We start from the raw sequence: 21,632 nt of genomic DNA, 5'->3' as shown, positions 1-21,632 counted from the left end.
CGTCACAGATGAATCATGGGGTCCCAGGTCAACAGAAAGTAAGAAACATTCCACAGTAACTGTGTCTTTCCAGTCAAACAAATGGATGTTGGTGGCCTTGAAGTAAGTAATCACTTCCAAATAGAGCATAAATGGCCTTTAATAGAGCAGGGCCCCTCTACCACCTGATGGGATGAAAACAGGGCTGTGGCAATAATGAAGACCATTCTAGTCTCCCAAGCGGAAGGTTCTGCAGTTTTCCCAGCTAGGACTAGAAAAGGCAGACTTGAGAGTTTGAAAAGGACCTGGGGCTAAGGAGGAAGGCTGTCAGGCTGTGCTCATGTCTCATATTGAACATGAGAAAATCTGCAGTGGGGGCGCCTGGGTAGCGCAGTCGTTATGCGTCTGCCTTCGGCTCAGGGTGTGATCCCGGCGTTCCGGGGTCGAGTCCCACATTCGGCTCCTCTGCTGGGAGCCTGCTTCTTCCTCTCCCACTCCCCTGCTGTGTTCCCTCTCTCCCTGGCTGTCTCTCTGTCACATAAATAAATAAAAAATCTTAAAAAAAAAAAAAGAAAATCTGCAGTGAAGCCGACTCTCTCCCTCATTGTCTCTGTAGCTCTTTCATGTCTTTATTTCCCCCACCTTTCTTAGCAGAGAGCGTGTGCTAAGTGGCTAACAGTTTTGAAGCCTTCATTGTGCACCAGGCCCCGTGTTAAGCATTTTACATCGTATCATCTTACCTGTTTCTCATTACAAGTCTAGGAGAGAAAAAGATAGTATTATTATTACCTTTTTATAGATGAAGAAACTGAGGTCCGGTCAGAGAATTCCAAAAACTTGTTCAAGGTCACCCAGTAAGTGTCAGAGCTGAGACTTCAATCCAGGTCTGTCTGATGCCATAATCATCTGTGGTCGGAGCTATATACTCAGGTACTCAGCGAGGTGTTTGCTGAACAGCACCGGAGTCAGTAATGGGGTCGGCATGTGCCAAGGCTGTGTGCCCTTTATACGTAAGTCTGGATACAAATAGTAGTTCCAGTATGGGATAAGTCTAGTAGAGGTGTATAACATTCTGTAAAGGGCCCTATGGTTAACATATTTTAGGCTTTATCGTAACTACTCAACTTTGCTGCTGCAGCAGGGCCGAGGTGCAATAAAACTTTATTGACAAAACAGCCAGTGAATGGATCTGCATGCCCCCCCCCCAATCTGGGATTCGCCAACTCTTGGTCTTGCCAACAAAACCAATGGCTACATTAAGTTGGGAGACAGGTAGACCCCAGAGAAGATGAAGCAGAATTTGAAGCTATCTCTTTCAGGATCCCGGAAGGAAACATATAACACACTCAAAGAGTTAACTTAATAGAGTTTTATGGAAGGACTTCCCACAGAGATGTGCACAGAGATACGAGAACCAATGAAGGATGGTGAAATGTCCAGGGACCAGCAACACTGGGAAGACGTTACCAACCCTAGGCCTAAAGGGACAGAGGGAAGAACATTATTACTGGAACATGGCATGAGCTATAGTCATGGGAAAGGAGCCCTCTGTCAGGGATTGTGGCTCTAGATAGAAAGATGGAGCCCTTGCTTGAACCATGGCCTAAGGGACGAGGGGCAAGGGGAATAAAGACCCAGCCTCTCTCTCTTCCTGCTCTCTGATCTCCTGGCCTTCTATTTGCCAAACTTAACTGGAAACCAGTGAGCAAGGGAGCCTGGGTGATGTGTTCCAGTTGCAGCACAGTTCCCAGGGCTCAAAGCAGGACAGAAGAGTAGAAAAGGGACCAGGAAGGATAATGGAGCATGACCATCACGGTTTTCTATGATAAAGTTAAGCGCTGTTCTTCCACTGAGGTGCTAACTAGTTTTCATCAATCAACCAGTATTCTTCTAAACTTCCCTTTCTCCATATCTTTTTGAGTCAAGAAACTGGGAAAGGATATTTTCTGGACAAACTAGTAGTGTCCTACAGAACGTAGCTCTTTTTGGAGAATAACCTTGCAGTTCCCTCTCCAAATTTGTTGGAAAAGGCCCTTACATGTACAGTTGCCCTGTGTCCCATCTGCTGAGTGCAAATGTGAAACCAGGTAAAAACCGAACAACACATACTGGATCAATGAATACCAAGGGAGAGTTAAGAACATGATGAAAAAAGAAGATGCTGGAAGGTTGTGATCTCGGGGGGTTTCTTTCCTTGATATTTTTCTATATTTTCCTTTTATTCTATGGTAAACAGGAAAAAAAAAACACCCCAAAAAATAAAGAAGGAAGAAGAAAGAAGAGGGAGATCTGGTCTAAGCACACACTTTATTGTTCAGAAAACTGTCAAGGTTTACAACTCTGGACTCTCCCAAGGATGTGTTACTGCTACCTACACAGAGTCACTCATTCATTCATTCATTCATTCATTCATTTCATAAGTATTTATTGAGCATCTACTATGAACCAATTAGAATACTAAGTACTAGGTTGCCAGTGCTGAAAAAGATTAGCACAGCCCTGCTTATATAGAAGCACCTGAAAAAGATGAATAAGGCGCAGGGTCCTTGCCCTTGGGATCACCCCAATTCATATACATTGAGGGCCCAAGAGAGTAAGTGCTATGAGCCTGGTAGGCAGAGGAAGCTATGAGCACCCAAAAGGGGCACTTACCCCAGTCAGGATTAATGGAAAACCCCTGGAGGATATAATGCTTGAACTTCTATTGGGAGATACACGAAATTTATGCAGAAGAATAAGGATGGCAAGGGCAGTCCAAGCAGAAGGGCCGGCACAAGCAAAATGATGCAAAAAGAGGGGGTAGATGGTTCTAGAACAGTGCTGTCCCACAGAACTTTCTACGATGATGCAAATGTTCTATAAATCTATCCAAAGTGACAGCCACAGTCACAAGTTTCTTTTGAGTGGCTAATCTGACTAAAGAACTAAATATTTCATGTTATTTAATTTTAAATACTTTGAACTTAAATAGCCACATAGGCCTAGTAGCTACCAAGTCGGATGGACGATGCAGTTCTAGAAGAAAAGGTTGGGGTAGGTAGTGGTTCACAGCAAGAGGGCCATCAATTGGACTATGTTCGATGGGCAACGGGAAGCCACTGAAGAGTGTTAGTCTGGAAATGACCCATGGTCGCAGTTGTGTTCGTGGCAAACTGCAGCACGTGGAGGATGAAACACAGGGTGCCACAGAAGCTCTAGATGGGGCCCCCGCTCAGGATGAGGGAGGGGGGAGCATCACAGAGGAGGCCACACCTGGGCAGACCTGAAGCCATGAACAGACATTTGCCAGGCCGCCCTAAAGGCTCCAGAGACCTCGACAGATGCGAAGCGACAAAGGTCGTCATGCTTGTGCTCAGGGAGTCCCAGGCCGTTCTCTTAACCCAGGTTCTGCTGCAAGTGGCGGTGGGCGTCAGATGAGGCTGGGAAGATGGGGTGTGGAAGGCCCTGGAAGGAAGTTTGGGCTTTTTCCTGTGAAGAGATAGTGATCAATGAAGGCTCTAAGCAAAGAGGCAGATCTTAGGTGTGACCTTGAGTTAACTACCAACCTGTCTGAACTTCAACTGCGTGTTTGGGGAGCTGCGAAGTGCTGATAATGAGGCCCCCCCTGCACGGGTCTGCGTGAAGGGGGGCAGCTTTCCCGCAGCAGAGGAGCTGCCCGGCCTCCGCCTGCCCCCCAGCTGCCCCATCAGCATGTGATATCTCAGGGTGTGTTGCGGCTTCCCCCTTCTCAGCTGTCACTGCCACAGGCTTGACGCTGAGCCATCTGGAAACTCCTTTTCAAATCCACTCCCCCCCATAACACCCCTACACTGTTCCACGAAATTATGGGTGTGGGGGCGTGGAGGAGGAAACCAAAGCTGACTCTGGAGGAACGACAAAAAGCATCTTTATTGTTAGAGGGTCTGTTAATAAAGAAATGCCAAAACTTTTCTTGGTAACAAAAACCCAGGCCGCCTCCTTGGTGCCTCATGGGAAACAAAGTTGGTGTTAATTCTGAGTTGTTTCGATTTTGCACCAACAAACTGCCTTCCCTCGCCCCTTCCCCCAAATCCAAGCTCGAGTGAATGGGGTAGGCTTGTTAGAGGTGGAATCTCCCAGGTCCACATTCGAAGAATGATTATTCTCTAGCTGGAGACCAGGGAAGTGGCTGTACTTCGTGAGGGCGTGATGCAATGTCCAGCAACCAGAGCCGTGCTCGTAAGGCTGCTTGCAAAAGCCACACTTGAAAAAACAAAAAACAAAAAATGAAAAACACCTGTTGCCACATCCCTGAACACTTTGGAAAGCCTTCTGCGTAGGAAGGAGCTTTCCCTGTGTCAGAGAGATGGACAGCGACACCAAACCTTCCCTGCCGCGGAGCTGCTCGGACCACGCTCCTTTGTTACTGTGTGCCGAGTTCTTTCTTTCTGAGCCATCTGTCATGGCTGGAAAAAAAAAAGCTGGGGGATCTGAAGCATCCTGGAGGGAACCTGGTCCTGGATAAACAGCTGCCCCGTGATCTGACCCTTGTGAGGTTGAGCTGTGGGTGTGAGGCCAGAGCTTGGAAAGCCCCCTGATCGGCTCTACTTCTCTGTCTGTTAGAACTTGTTGAAATACCGTCAGAGCAAGACGAAGGAGACAGTACCGTCTGCTACAGGCTTTGCAGATACACACTTAGCAAGGAAACTAAGCCCTGGGACAATGAGCTCTCCAGAGTGGGAAAGAGCACATCCAGATCCCAGCTCAGCCAAGGAGCCCACGAACACCTTGTTCCATTTTTCTGAACTTTAGAGTTCCTTTCTGTGTCTGTAAAATGAGAAGAAAATGATCTGCCACTCTCATCGGGGTGTGACAAAGTCACCTATGACATGGTGTAATGTAAAACATCTGGCAAAATGCCTGGCACAGAGCTGCTGTTCAATACTTATCAATTATCTTAAAGATAATTGCCATATAATAAGGTAATTTATTCATTTGGCAGGTATATATTGAGTGCTGCTATGGGCCAGGCATTGTTCTAGTTGCTGGAGGAACATACCAAGCCCTTGGTTTTCTGGAATCTACTATCTAGTGGAGGACACAGAAATTAAAAGTAAATCTATAAAAAGATAGCTAATATCATGTTAGCTAATGGTAAAATCGAGAAAATAAAGCAGGATACATCCAGAAGGAATGTCAGAGGATGTTATTTCAGAGATGGTGGTCAGGAAAGGTCTCTCTGAGGAAGTAATTTAAGCACAGAAGTTAATGAAATGAGCGAGATTGCCATAGATAAAGCTGGGGGGAAGAGTCTTCCAGGCAGAAAGAACAGCAAGTGCAAAGGCCCTGGGGCAGGAATGTGCTCAGCGTACTGCAGGAACAGCAAAGAACTCAGTGTGGCTGGAGAGCAGGTTCACAGGGAAGAGCGGTGGGTGAGTGGAAGAGAAGTACCAAGGGCTGGGTCATAAGCTGGAGTGTTTTGAGAAGTGCTGGTAGTTTCGTGTGTGTTTATTGTGTCTCTCTGCTGAAACTGAAAATCTCTTGGGTCTGTGCAGCAGAGCAGTTATGACTCTGGTCTCTAGTATCAGATGGATCTGGGTGTTAGCCAAGCTTCCAACTTTATATCACTTTGAAAAGGTCTCTTAATCTCTCTAAGCCCCAATTTCCTCCTCTGTAAAATGGAGATAGTAATAGTGCCTGTCCCACTGGATTTTTATGAAGATTAAATGAGATAATTTTAGTAAAGTGCCCGGCATTAAGTGCTCCATATGTTAGCTATTATTATTGAGGGCAGCAGAACCATTCCCTTCACTTTTCCTTTATCAATCAACAGATACATATTAAGCTCTTACCTTTGCAAGCTTTGTGATCTATAATCCCATACCTCCCACGTGTGTGTTGAGCACATAACTTGACTCTTAATTAATTTTTATAGCCTTACAAGACAGCAATAACTTTCTAACCTAGCAATCAGCTGACTGATAACTCTATGCAGAACCCAAGAACCAGAAAGAAAATAAAATATGTCTTGGAATTCCCAAAACACCTGTCAGAAGGATTAGGCACTAAAGCTGTACACTTGAATCACGGAGAGCTCTTCATTCCTTACATGCTTTTAAACCCAATCACATGCTCAGTCAGTCAGGTGTCTCAGGTTACAGAGGGTTGGAAGGGACGGTGGCCAGAGGCCAACACGCTGAATGTACAGAGAGCAAATTACCTAAGACAAAATTAAAACTAAAAAGCGGAAAGAATTCAAGCTATTCACTCACTCCTTTATTTATTCAATAATTCATTCACTTACTTAACAAAGATTTAGGACTGACTATTGTAAGTGAGGCACTGTTGTTGGGAGCTGGGTACACAAATGTACCGGGAACATTACCCTTGCCCTCACGGGGCTTAATGCTAGGCTAGGGTGAGTACCAGACAGCAGAGGGCGCTAGAGGAGCACCGATCAGTCTTGGGCCATCAGAGACCACTTCCTGGAGGAAATGGGGGGCCATTTAGTATCAGGGCTCTCAGGCCCTGGTTCATTCAGTGACTCGGTACGAATCCTCACACTGCAATAATGGATGCTGGAAACCATGATGCTGCGTGCACGAGATAAGGGTAACCAATGTTCACTGTGTTACATTCGATAAGGTGGGGAATTACAGGAAGACATCTGTTCAAAATTATTTCAGTACAATTTTCAGTTCGCTTTCAGTTCTAAAGTTCACATTACCTGGAAATTTTGGCTTAATTAACAGGTTGAAATCTCGCCCGTGTGGCAGTAACATTTATTTCCCCGGTGATAGTAGTTCTCTGAGGAATTATTGTTAGGCTGTAGTTGTCAATGTATGAGGTATACTATATGATATTTTGTATTGTTCATAAGTATTAAATTAAATATCTACTTTGGTCTTTTTTTTTTTTTAACTATCTGGTTATAGGGAAAATTCAGGAGGAAGCATTCTTAACTATAGAAGTCCTATGAAAGCTTGGTACTACCAAGCTTGGTACTTGGTACAATTTTGAATCAGTTAACTTGACTATGATTCATAACTAAGTAATGGCCAGTTGTCCACTTGTTTGGTTTACTCAGAAATACATGCCTTCGATATTCAATGTAATGCTGTTTGTTGGAGCAAAAGTTTGAGAACAATCTAAAGGACCAACAACAGAGGACTGTTTAAATTAAAGATGGCAGATCCATAAATGGACTATTATGCGGTCGCTAAAAAAAGAACAAGATCATGCTAATATGGAACATTCTCCAAGATATATTGTTAAGGAAAAAAGTAGCATCTAAACTTTCTTTTTTTTTTAAACCTATTTTGTAATAAATGCGAGGATGCACAAAACATTAGTGACAATATTAGTCTCAAAGTAGGGATGCTGGGTGACTGGCGTTTAGGAAAGGAAAGCAAATTATTTTACACTGGCAAATTTTTATGTATTACAAACTCAAAAACAAATCTGCAAACAAAATTTTAAATGAAGAAAAAGTAAAAAAAAAGAAAAGTATCACCAATCCCAAAGGGCACATGTTGGGGCAAGATGGTGGTACAAACTGAGCAGGGTTCAAGTGAAGGCTGCCCCCTCCTTGTCCTGGCACTGTCACTTGGGGCGTGATCAGTGGTCATAAGCCAGCTGTCTGCGGAGAGAATCTGTCTCAAAAATGGGTGTGTTCCATGCTTTGAAAATGTGGATTCAAAGTCTTCGAGTACATGTTTCTCCAAAGAAGACATACAAGTGGCCAATAAGCACATGAAAAGATGTTCAAGATCACTAATCATTAGGGAGATGCAAATCAAAACCATAATGAGACACTGCCTCACATCCTTTACGATTGCTACATCAAACAAACAAAACCCCAGAAAATCACAAGAGTTGGGGAGATAAATGGAGAAAAGGAACTGTTGTGCACTGTTGCTGGAAATAAAAATGGTGTGGTTGCTGTGGAAACAGTATGATATTCCTCAAAAAACTAAATAGAGAATGACCATGATCCAGTGGAATGATCTAGCAATTCCACTTCTGGGTAGGGACCCAAAAGTATTAAAAATAGAGTCTCAAAGAGATATTTGTGCACCCAGGTTCACAGCATGATTCCCAATAGCCAGAAGGTGAGAGCAACCCAAATGTCCATCAGTGGATAATTGGATAAACAAAATATGGTAGATACATACAATGGAATATTATCCAGCCTTCAAGAGGAAGGAAATTCTGACATATACTACAACAGGGATGAACCTGGAGGATATTATGCTCAGTGAAATAAGCCAGTCACAAAAAGAAAAGTACTATATGATTCTACCTAAATGAAGTACCTAACTAGTCAAATTTATAGAGCCAAAAAAATAGGATGGTTGCTAAGGGCTGGGGGTAGAGAAAAATAGGGAGTTATTGTTCAATGGATACTGAGTTTCAGTTTTGCAGATGAAAAGAGCTCTGGGGGTGGAGATGGTGATGGTTGTACAACCATGTAAATGTATTTAATACCACTGGACTGTACACTTAGAAAGGATTAAAACGGTGAATTTTATGTTATATGTACTTCAATTAAAAATTTTTTTAGGGGCGCCTGGGTGGCACAACGGTTAAGCGTCTGCCTTCGGCTCAGGGTGTGATCCCGGCGTTATGGGATCGAGCCCCACATCAGGCTCCTCTGCTATGAGCCTGCTTCTTCCTCTCCCACTCCCCCTGCTTGTGTTCCCTCTCTCGCTGGCTGGCTCTTTCTCTGTCGAATAAATAAATAAAAAAACCTTAAAAAATTTTTTTTAAAAGATTTTATTTATATATTCGGGAGATTGAGAGCGAGTGAGCGAGAGAGCACGAGCACGGGGAGGGGCAGGCAGAGGGACAAGTAGGCTCCCCCTGAGCAGGGAGCCCAACATGGGGCTCCATCCCAGGACCCTGAGATCATAACCTGAGCTGAAGGCAGCCGCTTAACCAACTGAGCCACCCAGGAGCCCCTAAAAAATTTTTTTAATGTGAATTTGAATGTATCCAGACAGACTTTCTAATTCCTCAACAAAATTCTTATGTTTTGCAGCCCGTTTCACACATTTACCTGAAAAATCAGTTTGGCGCATGGAGCTTACCTGCCTGGTCCCACATGCATTGAAATTTGTGAGCCCTAGAAAATATTTTTAACCTTCTTAACCCTCAAATTTTCTCGCAGGCATAATAATCCCTATCTACCTTACGTCACTGACGAAGGGGTAGACGAGTTACGTGCGGAAGCGTTCGGAAGCTGAAATTGTCAGACACTGTGATGTATTGTCGCCCCCCCCCACCCCGCCCTGGAACAGATCAAAGCATGTCTCAGTACATGGGTTAGTGACGGCTTCACACGCGCTTAATACCTGAGTTGGGCAAAAGGTGACAGAACCAGCGTAGGGAAATTGAAATTAAATGATCCCATGGGTTTGTTTTTTCCCTTAAAATCTTCTCAGTCATTCCGGGTTGGGCGGGGAGAGGGGGAAGCACGGGATGTAACTTTGAGACATATCACATCATGTAGAAAACTTGGTTCCCTGCTATCATTTTTACCAGAAGTGGTATAACAGTGTCTTTTCCTCATAGATTTTCAGCCTCAATTCAATAATACAATTTTAACAAATATCAATTTATTTTTTTACATGTTTTTTATTTATTTTTATTTAAAAAATTTTTTTTTATTATGTTATGTTAGTCACCATACTGTACACAAATATCAATTTAAACAGAAATGAAGGAGGCAACTGCAAGCCACATAGGTCGTCAAGGACACAAGATTCCTGCCATTCGAGAGCCGGCCCACAGCCCCAGGCACTAAGGACTGGCGCTTAGTGGCACTTAGGCCCTTCAGGTGATGATTCTTAGTAGTTTCTCCCATGACAGGTAACACTTTCAACCCCTTTCCTGTTTGTGTGTAAGAGTTCCCTAAAGGGACGCCTGGGTGTCTTAGTCAGATAAGCATCTGCCTTCCATGCAGGCCCTGATCCAAGGGTCCTGAGATCAAGTCCCTCGTGGAGTCCCTCATGGAGTCCCTCTTCAGTGGGGAGCCTGCTTCTCCCTCTGCCTGCCACCCCCCCCCCCCGGCTTGTGCTCTCTCTCTCTCTGACAAATAAATTAAAAAAAAAAAAATCCTAAAAAAAAAAAAGTTCCCTAAAAAGGAGCTGTCCCTCCCTCCCTCCATTCCCTTTTTTCCTTCCTCCTATCTTCCTTCTTTCCTGCCATCCAACCATTAACTGAACATCTGCTCCAAGCCAGACGTATCTAGTTGTAGAAGGTAAGACAATGTCCTCGACCTTTGCCACTAACATTCTGGAAGGGAAGATTGCCTCCTAGCCCAAACTCCAAAACTCTATGTGTCTTCATGTAGCGCTCTGAAAAAGAAAATCTGTCTTTGAGCAATGTCCTTGAAGAAGCTAGCGCGCATATAGCTAGCAGTACGCTGGGGCATTGCTTGAATCTGACCTCTGAAACAAGCAACAGAAATATCTTGACTTTATAAATAATAACTTAAGTATATTTATAGTGTGTCTTTCCAGGACACAGCTCCAAGCACCTCGAGATTTATGTGATATAGAGAGAAGAAAATCATCCTTGTGTGGTACATATGGAAAATAGGTTTTTTAAAAAAATCAAGTGACAAATCTCTGTAGGATTATCAGCTTGAAGACACTTGTCAAGCAGTATCCCACAGGAGTCCTCTTACTTAATTTTTTTGTCAACGACTTGGTTAAGTGGATTTTATAAATGATTCAAAATATGTCTGAGTGGCTGCAACTAGAAGCAAAAATGGTTTTTAAAACAACCTCGACAGCGTTTCCTGCTGACAAACAAGGGGGCATAGATGAGGAACGTTCCCAAAGTGATAGGTCCTCCTTCACCAGGGAAGAGGGTTGTATGAAGGTTGAACACATTGAGCCCGGCTGCTGTCTAAGAAATTCTATTCATTCAAGGATGCTAGAATTTTGAACCCAGGGGGAAAAGTAGACAAAGTCTGGGAGATGAAGCTTTGCCTATACCGCATAACTTTGGTTTTATGATGAAACAATGAAAATACTGTTGTTGAAATGACCACTAAAAACCTCCCGGGGTGTCCCAGTTGTTGATTTGGCCTCTAAGCTCCAAATTCACTCTTCATGGCTTTGTACATGGGGCTGGAGCTGGATCCTGTGGACGTCTATCCTCTGCCAGGTGACCCGACGTGGAGCTTTGTCACAGGGGTGCTATGGGAACAGAGTGGGAGGGCATGGTTTGTCTTTCTGGTTCTGGAGTTGTCCCCTCTCTTCTTGTTCCCGCAGCCCCAAGGGATACCTCATGGCCCTCATTTCAGTGAAGTCAGCAGTATTCTTACAGATAGTTACTAGAGGGTTCTGCCAGAGCCCCAGCCAGCTTCCCAAGTACAATACCCCCAAGCAGTTTCCTGATGAGTTGGCCAGTGACCCAGGTGGACCCCAGAAGGTGGCTCACAGGGAGTTTGATCAGCAGCTCTCGGAACCTCTCTGCTACCCAGAGGCCCATAACCACACCCTTTTCTGTAAGGGCTGAATCTCAGTTTGGCTCTCAGGAAGGTCCTCTTCCAAATTTGTTCCTTCCTTGGGTTTTCTGCCTTGGTCCTAGGTAATAGCTGCTCCTTGTATCTGCTATTTGTATAATTTTGGGAGTTTTCTTAACTCTTTATAGTAATGAATTCTCTGTGACTGTTTGTGATGCTTTATATTAAACTTTCCCCATTCATTACTGCGTGATTTCCGTTTCCTGACTAGACCTTGATGAATATACACATACCCAACAGAAATGTGTGTGTAAGAGTTCACTAGAAGCTATGTACAACCAATTCCATAGTAGCACTATTCGTAATAGCCAAAATGCCCATTACCAGCAGAAGAGAGAAATAATTTGTGGCATATTCACGGAAAGGAATGCTGGAGAATGAGGAGAATAAATGAACTACAGATACATGCAACAACAAAACAAACAGAAACAGAATGTTGAGTGAAAGAAGCAGAAACAAAAGAAAATATGCTGTATGGTTCCATTTATGTGAAGTCCCAAAACAGGCAAAACAAATTCTGGTGCTAGTAAGTGAGAAACATGGTTATTCCTAGAGGAGATTAGTGATTGGGAGGGGGGAGCAAAGAGCTTCTGGGATGCTGGTAATATTCTGTTTCTTGGCCGGAGTCTTTGCTATATAGATCTTCCTTTATGCGAATTACTGTGTGGTGCACTCTTGATGTTGACATTTTTGATGCTTAAAAATTAGTCATGCTGAAAATATGTAATATTTAATAAAAATATTTAATAAAAATATACATATTCATTGAATTTATGAGGTATAAATTATTTGACTCAAATAATAAAGCAAAGCTCATTCATTCAACAAAAAGTATATGTACATAGTATTTATCAGTCAGTGTATATGATGGTAAGGATCAAGAGATGAATTCGTTATTCTTGGTTCTGTCCACAAAGGGGCATGGTCTACAGAGGAGACACATGAAAATGACAACTACAATACAACACGCTTCATGGATTCGTTCAGGTGGTATGGATGGAGTGCTACAGATAGAAGAGGGAGCCAGGAATGGTGCATTGAAAAGCTACACACAGAAAGGTGGTGTCTGAGAAGGAACCTTCCCTCCACACAGTGCAGTTGTATCTACTCGCTCCACCGTCCTCCACAGCCATAAGAGGATGAGTAGGAGGTGACCAAAGAGAAGGGTGGTATTCTGAGCGGCCAGAACAGCCTGTGTAGAGATGCGAATTTTGAAAGTCACTGTAAACTTAGAAAACAGAGAGCGTTTAATGTGGCAAGAGTCTGGGTAGCACTGGGAAGAATGGCAGGAGATGAAACTACAGAGGTAAACTGAGGCTTGATTGTGACATGCTTGTACACCTTCTACAAGTGTGCATTTTACACAAGAAGCCAAGAAGTGCTGCATAGCTAGTCTTCAGAGATGCCCTCCTGGCCCACACCCAAGTGATGCCTTTGTTACTCCTCTCCCGCAGTGAACCTGGGTTGGCCAATGAAACCAATAGAATTTGGTATAAGTGACACTGTGTGACTTCTGAGGCCACTGTGGCTTCTGCTGTGATTTCTTGAAAAAATTGTTCTAGGGGTGTCAGTCATCATATAAGAAATCGAGCTAGCCTGAGTCCACAGTATGAAGAGGGCTTTCTCAACCCAATCAAGTTTTCAGGTGACTCCAACCTCCACTGACATCTGACCACAACTGCATCAGAAACCCCATTGGAGAATGGACTAGCTGTGTGTTGAACATGTAGAACATAGAGAACTCTAAGAAAGAATTTTTTTGGATCTACACTGTATTTTGAATCATTACACTTCAGGGTGGTCTATTACACAGTACTAGACAACTGGAACAGACAATTTGGAATAGCAGTGTGACATAGAGAGTTTGAGTTTTTAGAAACACAATCCGGAGACAGCATGGAGGATGGTTTGAAGAAGGCAGAGGTTGAAGTTACCAAGACATGTTCAGAGGCTTTTACAGGAGGGCAAGTGGATAGAGAGGCTGGAATTTAGAGATACTTGTGAGGCATACTTGACAGGATGTAGAGATCAAATAACTGTGTGGTAGGAAGAAGAGGAAGACTGTGAAAATCTTTCAGGTTTCTGCCCAAAGAGAATAGGTGGTGGATACGTCCTTAAGAGAAATAAGGGCCTATCGGGGCGCCTGGGTGACTCAGTCGGTTAAGCGTCTGCCTTTGGCTCAAGTCATGATCCCAGGGTCCTGGGATTGAGCCCTGCATCGGGCTCCCTGTCCAGCAGTGAGTCTGCTTCTCCCTCTCCCACTGCCCCTATCCCTGCTCATGCTCTCTCTCTCTCTCTCTCTCAAATAAATAAATAAATAAATAAAATAATAATTAAAAAAAAGAAATAAGGGCCTATATGGAAGGGTAGATGAGCTGAGTATGTGGTTAAGCTGAAGGGTTTGCAAGGATATATTGCTGAAGAAATCAAATAAGCAGTTGTAAAGTTTTACTTAAGACACACAGGAAATTGGGGCTGTACATGTACATATATACACACATGGCTCACAGTCACATATAATGATGGTTGAAGTTACAGAGATGAGATCAACAATAGAAAGGGTTTAGGGCAGTAAGAGATGGGACAAATAATGGAACTTCAGTAGACTTGGGGCAGAGGTGGAAAAGCCCATAAACAAAACAAAACAATACAGAAAAAATAAGTCTGAGAAGTAGAAAGAGAAACAGGAGACTCGTATCTTATAAGCAGATGGACAAGAGAATGTCAAGAGGATGGAGCTTTCACTGTCAAAAGCCACTGCAAGATCAAGTAAGGTGAGAATGTGGTATATGGTTTTGACAATTAAGAGGTCATTAGGAGTCTGAATGAGACTACTTTCAATAATCTGGCTTTGATCAGAGTAAAAAGCAAAGACTATGAATTTAGGTTGCTCTTTAAAGATACCTGGTGGCCAAATGAAAAACAAAGATAAATTTGTTTGAGCAGGATCATAGGCTATGAGGGAGGAAGAGACTAAGGGCAGGTTGGCTGGCACAAAGTCCATGAACCAATAGGAGGGGTGGGATAGAGAAGTCTCCAGAGTTATCTGTTTCATAGGCGTCTTTTCTTCAAACTGTGGTCTGCAGACCAGTAGCCCCAACGTCACCTGAGAACATTCTAGAAAGGCAGAATCACGGGACACACCACGGTTGTCGTAAATCATAACCTGCATTTAAACAAGATCCACAGAACTAGGTAAGATAGGCATTACTGTTTTCATCTTTACCTAGGATGAGACTCAGGCTCGAAGAAGTTGCCTGACATAGCAGAGCTGATTAGGGACTGAGCCAAGATTCTGTCCCAGAGTTTAATGTTCTTTTAGGGAGGCAGACAAGCAAGTTTACATGGATTTCTACTTTCACTCAATTCAGGAGAACTGTTTCAGATGGTAACACCTCCGACAATCAATCACAGTTCTGTAGTTCTAGTGCCGTCAGCTGTGAGATTATTTTTACAGCGATGGACGAATCCCTTTCTAAGCCCTCGGCGGCCTCGCAAGAAACCACGTTGACAGTGTTGGAACTTCACTTCCCAGCAAGCCCAGCGGCCCCTTTCCGCGCGAGGCATGACGGGCACCTCGGCCCGCTCTCCTCTCTGGCGGAAGAACCTTGAGGCGGGACTCCACACAGCCTGACGTGAGGGCGCGCAGCATCCTGGGATGTGTAGTCTGGCTCCGACCGGGACGCCCCCTCGGATGAATGGGGCCCAGGCTGATTGCGAACTACAGCTCCTCGGCCGGCTGCGTTGGTGGCGGCCGCGGGGGAAGGGGAGCCGACGGCGGCGCCGAAGGAGAGCCCCGCTGCGGAACGGTGGGCATGTGCTGTGCCGCGGCGGACGCAGCAGCCCGGCTTCTTGGGGTGGCCGTATAAGCGGGCGCGTCCTCTACACGCTCGCTCTCCTTTCCCCGCTCCGGCCATGCGCCCGGCTTTCGCGGTGGGCCTGGTGTTCGCAGGCTGCTGTAGTAATGTGATCTTCCTAGAGCTCCTGGCCCGGTGAGTGACCTTCGCGGGCCGCACCTCCGCCCGCAGCGCGCGGGGGCCGGGGTAGGACAGCCTGGGACCTGGCGGCGACGCTTGCTCCTTGGTCTTGCGCGCTGCCCGCTCTCCCGCCCACCAGTTTGTCTGCATCCCTCTGAGGAGAGCGCTGGGGGTGCTGCTGTCCTCACCCCTTTTCCACACACTGGGGGATTGAAGCCTGCAGAGTTTTTCTCGGTGACGGGTCCAAGGTCGGCAGGGAGTTCGTGGCAGAACCCAGGGCCCCTCCAGCTCCTTTCGCGATCCTGTTAATACCACACATTGGACTCGCGTAAAGCTCCCTGACTCCTAATGCAGTCTGATTTTGTACTCGCAGCAAAGAAAGTTTCATTAAGGTGGCCTCCAAAGCGTTTGTTTTATCGGCCTTAGAGATGGTAGTGAGTACTTGACCCAAACAGACCTCCCGTTGATGTAGTCGAATGGATTCTTACTCAGAAGGCCGGTCCACTTGACCAGAGAGAGGAATTCCAGCTTTTAAGATGTTAAACAGTTTTTAGATTGAGAAGCAGGCATTTCGAGGCGTAACTTTATAAATTAAGAATGATTAGGACGCTTTCCCAAAGGGAAACTAGGTTAGCGTTATTTGAGGTGGCACTCAAATAATGTTGAGTAATGTGCAAAGTTAAGTGGATAGAAGCTGTGGTTAGAGAAAAGACAACAGGTAGACCAGAAAAGTCTCAGGGCTAAAAATCTCAAGTCTTGATTCGGTCCTCCTTTTCATTGAGCTGCCCTGGGCCTCTCCCTTTTCTGGCTGAAAAATGAACTATGTGTGGCGTCCTGTAGTGCAGTATATCTGAATCACCCATCTCCACTGACCATCAGGGCAATCTTGTGTACCAAATAGGTCAGGAGTTATCATCTATTTTACTGAAAGTGAAACAGGTCCCAAATTAGATGGTCTTTTACTACTTGTAGGTGGCAGAGTCAAAACTAGAATCCGAGATACCTGTACCCTAGTCCAGTACCTTTTGCAACCTCCCTGTTACTTTTGAACTTATGCAGCCCACAGAATTTTAGTCCGTGCCTCACCTGGAGCCTATTATTTTGTTTTCATGATCCCGTCGATTAGTCATTCTGAAGCAACCAGTTTACTTAAGGTGTGGGTTGATTTTTGCTATTACAGAGCTTGAAATCTTACGCAGAAAGTGTTGATGAAGATCTGTCACTTATTTTGGGAGTAGGTGGAGAGAGGTTTAAAAATTTAAAAAATGTATCCAGTTGTCATTCTGGTATACTTCAAAGGAAGGTCACTTTGGAAATTGATTTAAAAATGTTTAAAAAGTGAGACCATCAGGTCAGCTATGGAAATGCAGGTTAGAGAATTATATACTATATTATAAATATATGTATAAATATAATAAATACTTGTGTCAAAGATGCCGGTAAATTAAATCCTGCCAAAGGCCGTATGACATCATAATATGCTGGCACCTGAAGGCCCTCATTACTAAGTGTGAGCTCTTGGCTAAATTTATCTCCTGAGTCTGTTCTTTTTTTTTTTTTTTTAAAGATTTTATTTATTTATTCGACAGAGATAGACAGCCAGCGAGAGAGGGAACACAAGCAGCGGGAGTGGGAGAGGAAGAAGCAGGCTCATAGGAGAGGAGCCTGATGTGGGGCTCGATCCCATAACGCCGGGATCACGCCCTGAGCTGAAGGCAGACTCTTAACCGCTGTGCCACCCAGGCGCCCCCTGAGTCTGTTCTTTGAATTGTAAAAGGCTGGTGGTGGCTCTACCGGCCTTACAGGGTTTTGAAGGGTTCATGAAATGCACATGCAAAGCACGTGAAGTACACTGACTTCTCTCTAACAACTTCGGTTTCAGTACGGGTAAACCTTGTTTTATGAGCCACTCCTGAACAGTGGTGGGTAAATCTAACATCACGGAATGTTTCTGTGAATTGTAGAAGCTTCTATTTAGAACGCTTCCAAGAATTTATACATAAATCCTCCTTATTTATCTTTTTTGTAAATCTGTTTTTTTGTTTACAGCAATGGGTTTTCATAAATCGGTGAGGGGTACATTTATTAATTTCGTGAGCGGTGTATGCCAGACCGAATAGCAGCTTTTTCCTGATTTGCTTGGGCAGCTCACAACTGACCCTGTTAAAGATCAATAAAATAAGAGCAGGTTGGACTAGATGGTCTTTAAGGTTCTTTGTAGATTCGGCCTCCTCATAATTTTTGACTTTATCTTGGGACATCACAGTGGAAAGCTCATAAATTTTTATAGAGCAGGAACTGTGCTCTTATATGGCTTCCTTGGAACCATTATGTGCCCTCGTAAGTGCCAAGTAGAACACTGGGTATAAATGGAAATGCTAGAGTGACTTGGAGGGAGAAGGAAACATTTTTATCCATTTTCCCCAAATTGGAAAACAAATATAGGTTTCTTCTTTTTGATTTTTATATCTATCATTGGGACCTAGAATAAAATAAAAAGCACCACGCAGCGTGCAGAACAGACGTGAAGTCATGAATGGATGCCTTGATCTCTGTCCTGAAAGAGCTTGCAAACAGGGTGCACCCGCATGAGCTAACTAGCCAAGGTAGTGCGTGTCTTACGTCAGGAAAACAACCTGAAACATGTTCTTTTTCCTGTTTTATTTTACAATCAAGTGCATCATGTTGACCCAAGTAAGGAAGTTCCTAAATCTGGAAGAAGAAATGCGAAAGGCATAAACTTCTTTCTCTTCAGAGTTGCTTGTCTTCGAAGTAAGAATTTGAATGCTTGCCAAAGAGCATTCGAAGTAAGAGATACTGCAGTTTGGTGATTATAATTTCTAAGGAGTAAAGTCCAAGAAAACAAAGGATTTAGGGAAAAGGATCCAAGTTTTTACACTGAAGTTTTAAAATGAATTATTCAAGTTAAAACAAATAGTTCCATTGGTAGCCATACAACAGTGTGTTCCCCAAAAAGTGAAGTTGATTTTTTTAGAATTTAATTATTGAGTGCATTAGGGAGATTTTAAAATCCTATGGAAATGGAGACAAAATAGAATAGGGTTCTCAAGGCATGGGGGAGGGGGCAGTGGAGAGGGACCCTAATGGGTATGAGATTTCTTTGGGAAAAGAAATGGTAATAGCTACACAACTCTATAGTAAAAACCACTGGATTGTAAACAGTACCATAAGGGAGCCTGCAGACATCACTTATTTGCCCTGTGGCTCTGGGAGGCTTCCTGGAGTTACTGCCATGCGGCTCTCAGTATCTTCAGCAATGAAATGGGCATGATAATAACTACCTCTGTAAAATAAAGATAAACATTGTTATGCCTTTTTCAAAATCCTGTGAGGAATACACTTGTCAAGGGAATCATTTTTAGAAATGGTTTCTTTTTATCTTTCATACACTGTTTTAGGTCATATTTACTTCAAATGAGGCACCCTCACATCCATTCAGCCGTTTGAGCGCGGGCCTGAGACTGTGCCCAGACAGCGGGGCACGAAGATGAATTGGACACGGTTGGTCCTCTGACCTTCCCTGTGTGGCGCTGGGTTCTTACTGCTTCCTACTCCCATGGTTGCCTCCCTCATTACATGGTCATCTCCTTAAGGGCTCAGGGATCAGAACTCCTTCCCATCAGGAGCTCCCCAGCACCGGGCTTTACATGTAATGGGTTCTCTGCAGTTGTTCTTTAATTGCATTGGCATCATCCTTTGGTAAAGAGAAAATGGGTGGGAAGCAGGGAAGTTTGATGAACCCCAGTTGGGCTAAGTCTTGTGCTTGGCACTTTACATTTTCTCATTGAATCCTTACTACAAAATTAAAAATTTATCACTTGCACTTTTATAGGTGAGAAATTGGTCAAGGTAAATGTCTTTAAAAGGATGATTGTCCTTTAATTGAAGACCTTCCAGTGTGTGAGATCCTAACGTTCAGTCTTTGCCTTTTTCCTCTCTGTGGCACACTATTAAGCGCTTTTCAGGGACTGGCCTATTTACTCTGCAATAAACCGGTGAGACAGGCACTAATACCGTTCCCGTTTTAAAGATAAGGAAACAAGACTTAGGGTAATGAACCTCCACGCCAGGGAACTGCATCCTGCCTGTCCGTGTGTAATCGTAACCACCTTGGATGCCTCTCAGCCCTGTGACAGCATGTGGAAATCACCTGCACATCTGACGTAGGTGCTTACACACACTCCCACACACATCTTCCAGCACTTTCCCCAGACCTACAGTAGCGGTTCTCAGCTCTGGCTTTTCAAGTACAGGTTCCAGGGCCCTACCCCACAGCAGTCCGAGCAGAGCCGGGAGGGGGAGGCTCTTCAGGCACGTGGGTTTCTAAAGAGCGGCCCAATCAGAGTTGAGAAGCACCGTGCCAGGAACTGGTTAGGGCGAAAGTACCTTCTTCTGTCCCTCATAATTAGGCTAATGGTTTTAATTAGCTCTTTGAGGTCAGTGCCTTACGTGATTGTTTATGGCTTCTTGCAATGTTTATCCCTGTATCCCCGGAACATAAATGCTAAAAGAAATTTGAATATGAAGCGGCAGTTTTCGAGAACACCTTGGTAGGCAGGAGAGCCTGAAGAGGAGCCAGAGTTGTGTTGCAGATGGTAAGCAGAGCTCTGCACAAGAATGGCTTATGTTTAGAGTTATCTATTTTACGCCTCCTGGGTGTATTTAAGAACTTGTATACTTGACATTGCTATTTAATAATAATACCACCAGTAGAGAACGGGGTTGTTTTTAATAAATAGCATTATATTAAATGTAATAGTACATTTATAATACAGTAATAATCCCTCTAATCATTAGCCTCTGGTAAATAAATATCCTTGATCAAGATGAGAAGACAGAATATGAAGGCTGAGAAATCCGGAAGCTTCAGGGAAACAAAGACAACTATCACTTTGTACTTCTTCCAGTGGCTGAGCAGAACCCGATGGAGGACAAACTCAGAACCACAGACATTTTAAGTAACCAGTTTTCGCAGAGTGTTTCAAGAGGGAGGTTAGAAGGACTTTTTCTGCCTTACGGTTATGTTCCTAACCGTCACTGTGGAAGATTCCTCAACCCTTACGTGGATCGTGGAAGAGATTCGATTCAATTCACCCTTTGTGGGGTACCTAATACGCTCGTGTTCAGCGCTGTGGGCAGTGTTCTTCAGCCTTTTCTCCTTATTGCTCCTTATCTCTCCTTACCCCTGCCAAAGATCCTTTGTAGACATTTTTTTCCTAATCACCCCTCCCCAGATACATTATACACTGGTTCATGTGCTGCATGTCTATCTGTGTTTGATAACTTAGAAAAAGAGTATAAATCTCCCCACCCCATGAACCAATCATTGCCTCCGTAGGGGACCTTCTCTAAGGTGATGTCCCCGTCACCAACAATGGGTGCTTGTCTCCTATTGACAATAGTCTTGGTTGTCAGGAGGCTAGGTAAGCATTCCAGGAGAGCCGAGCATGTTTCTGTGCTGGGGGTTTGCTGCTGAAGCTGACTAGGATTCTGACTAAAGCCCTTTTGATGAAGTGAGTATCCCAAGTATCTACGACCCACTTCCCACAGTTTACTAGAAAAGTTGTATCGTAGGTCTGAGAATGAGTGTTATCAGAATTCTTACTCATGGCCTGCTACACCTAGGGAACAGTGAAATCAGCAAGCTTGACATTCTCTGCCAGCTCTGTTGATCGTCGTGTGTGACCCATGGGATATGAAATCTGAGATGAAGGACAGTGAGTAATAGAAATCGGTCCTCCCAGTTATTTCGAACTATCAATGTAACAAGTCTTGGTGCCTTTTATTTCAGTTTTTTGTACCTTATTTGCCTTTTTGTTTTTTACTATACAGGAAGCATCCAGGATGCGGGAACATTGTGACATTTGCACAATTTTTATTTATTGCTGTGGAAGGCTTCCTCTTTGAAGCCGATTTGGGAAGGAAGCGGCCAACTATCCCAATAAGGTATGGCACATTGAAATCTCTAAGCCCCCCCCCCTTTTTTTTAAGTTCAGGAGTTTTCTGGTCCCTAGATAGAAGGAAGAGTATGACACATCCTTTTATAAGATCCGTTTCAAAGATACAAGTAGAATAATGTATTTCATTTTCTGATTTTAATATATCGTGAAACTCCAGGGAGCCTATTTTTAGAATAAAATTCCCACCGCAACACAAAATAG

General features: G+C 44.0%; 1 protein-coding gene across 1 annotated transcript in view; it reads left to right on the top strand.

Moving 5' to 3' along the window:
• The first annotated feature begins 15,130 nt into the window (after positions 1-15,130).
• SLC35B4 (solute carrier family 35 member B4) overlaps positions 15,131-21,632 on the top strand; it is a 43,196-nt gene continuing 36,694 nt past the window's right edge. The window contains exons 1-2 of the mRNA XM_034672366.1: positions 15,131-15,465; positions 21,304-21,417. Coding sequence (XP_034528257.1) covers positions 15,389-15,465; positions 21,304-21,417 — 191 coding nt within the window. The 5' untranslated portion in view covers positions 15,131-15,388. The remainder of the gene's footprint in view (positions 15,466-21,303; positions 21,418-21,632) is intronic.

Source organism: Ailuropoda melanoleuca, chromosome 1, assembly GCF_002007445.2.
Source record: "Ailuropoda melanoleuca isolate Jingjing chromosome 1, ASM200744v2, whole genome shotgun sequence".
In the NCBI taxonomy this organism is placed as follows: Eukaryota; Metazoa; Chordata; class Mammalia; order Carnivora; family Ursidae; genus Ailuropoda; species Ailuropoda melanoleuca.
The sequence above is the reverse complement of the archived record's forward strand: the minus strand, read 5'-3'. Positions and strand labels throughout refer to the sequence as shown.